This window comes from Sphaeroforma arctica (assembly GCF_001186125.1).
Source record: "Sphaeroforma arctica JP610 unplaced genomic scaffold supercont1.4146, whole genome shotgun sequence".
Lineage (NCBI taxonomy): Eukaryota > Ichthyosporea > Ichthyophonida > Sphaeroforma > Sphaeroforma arctica.
Window position 1 is genome coordinate 1 of NW_014036412.1, and position 1,773 is coordinate 1,773.

The window sequence follows — 1,773 nt, forward strand, 5'->3', positions numbered from 1 at the left end:
TNTNTGTGTGTGTGTGTGTGTGTGTGTGTGTGTGTATGTGTGTATATGGCTATGTCGAGGATATCATGATCAATTTACACCAATGTAATGACAGAGTGTGTCCTACGTCGTGTCACACACCTGCTTCATACTCTACCATGCCCTTTGTGCACGCCAGCTTCTCCCAATCGTCCGCAGGTTCCTTGCAACTGACTCTGACCCACTCGCCCTCTCTATAGCCCATTTCTCCCTCGCCTACACCCCCGCCTTTTCCGAAGATTTGGCCGGCCTTCGCACCGCAACTGATACTGACTGGGCTTGTTGAAGCATCCGCCGATACCTGTGACGCATATTGTAGCAGATACATAGGTTTGATATTAGTGGTAAAGCTGTATTTGATTTTTGGAATGGGATAATGCAACAATACATAACGGCTTCAGCTTTGCTATTAATTTGCAAGGAGGTTGCAGGTAAATGTGCGTTCGTACAGCTGGGGTGTGTGATACCAAGGATAGATACGCATACAAACGATAGGTGGTAGAACACATCGATAGACAAAGACGTTTGGAGATGCAATGTGGATATTTACATGGATAGACAAATACGTTTTACAATGTGGATAAACACATCAGCGAAGGCGACAAAAGGATCGGCACTCAATCACGTCACACTCAATTGGACAGACACCCTACAGTGTCAATCCTCTCAAATGTACATGGAGTTCAGGGACTACCCATACACAACACACATCCACTTCAACTGATACTGCACAACACACATCCACTTACACTGATATTGCTGGGTGCCACAATGACAGTTCGGTACTCCTCTGACAGAGTGACATTCTCCAGTAACAGATGTGTGGTGTCCATGGTGCAGCTGACGTCACCCACGCCACGTGTATGGTCCAATCGGATAAGCACATTGTACTTCCCGGCCACGTGCGGAGTGAACGTGACGTCATACCCGGCGTTTGGTCCGTTGCGGTAGATGATGGATGGCGTGATGATGCTGGGGCCCCGAAGTTCGGCGTAGATGTTGAGATCGGGGATGTCTACCTGTTCGTTGTTCTGTTTGGGGGGTGGAGGTTGTTGCGATTTAGGGCTTAGGGTTTAGGGTTTTGAGAGTGGGAGAGGCTAGCCCTGGCGATGAGTCATGGAGTGGATGCGCCGTACACGTCCCGTTTAACTTATGAAGAGAATGCGAACCGCCAGCGATAGTATGGGATACGAAAACGTTCGTGTACTCGAAATCAGACACAAGGCACGTGACTACCACGCACTATGAGTGCATAAACTGAGACCTTATCGCCTTAATATGTTATTGTTGTCTGTGCACATGCATAGTATGTTTATATACATGCCTAGTATGTCTCATGTCTGGTATATTTATATCCATACGTAATATGTATATATATATGCCTGGTATATTTATATCCATACCTACTATGCCAATATACATTCCAAGTAAGCTTATATCCATACCTACTATGTTTATATACATGCCTAGTATGTTTATATACATACCTACCATGTTCATATACATGCCTAGTATGTTTATATCCATACCTACCGTATTTATATATATGCCTAGTAAGCTTATATCCATACCTACTTTGTTAATACACCATGAGCTGCAACGTAATAAGCAACCATCTGTCTACGACTACAGCCATTCACAGATGCCGTTTATACCTCATGTGCTCACAAACACAGAATCCAAATCGCACAGGCAAGCTCTGTGCCCGACTAACTACAGCAGACTCGGCGATGTAGACAAAACTCACACCTTGCA

At 45.2% G+C, this 1,773-nt stretch overlaps 1 protein-coding gene across 1 annotated transcript; it reads right to left on the reverse strand.

The window, feature by feature from the left end:
* Positions 1–767: 767 nt before the first annotated feature.
* On the reverse strand, positions 768–1,049 carry SARC_14100 (hypothetical protein; the record flags this gene model as incomplete). The annotated part of the gene is made up of 1 exon (XM_014291767.1): positions 768–1,049. A coding segment is annotated over one exon (282 nt), but the record flags the coding sequence as incomplete, so codon positions are not given.
* Positions 1,050–1,773: the final 724 nt, after the last annotated feature.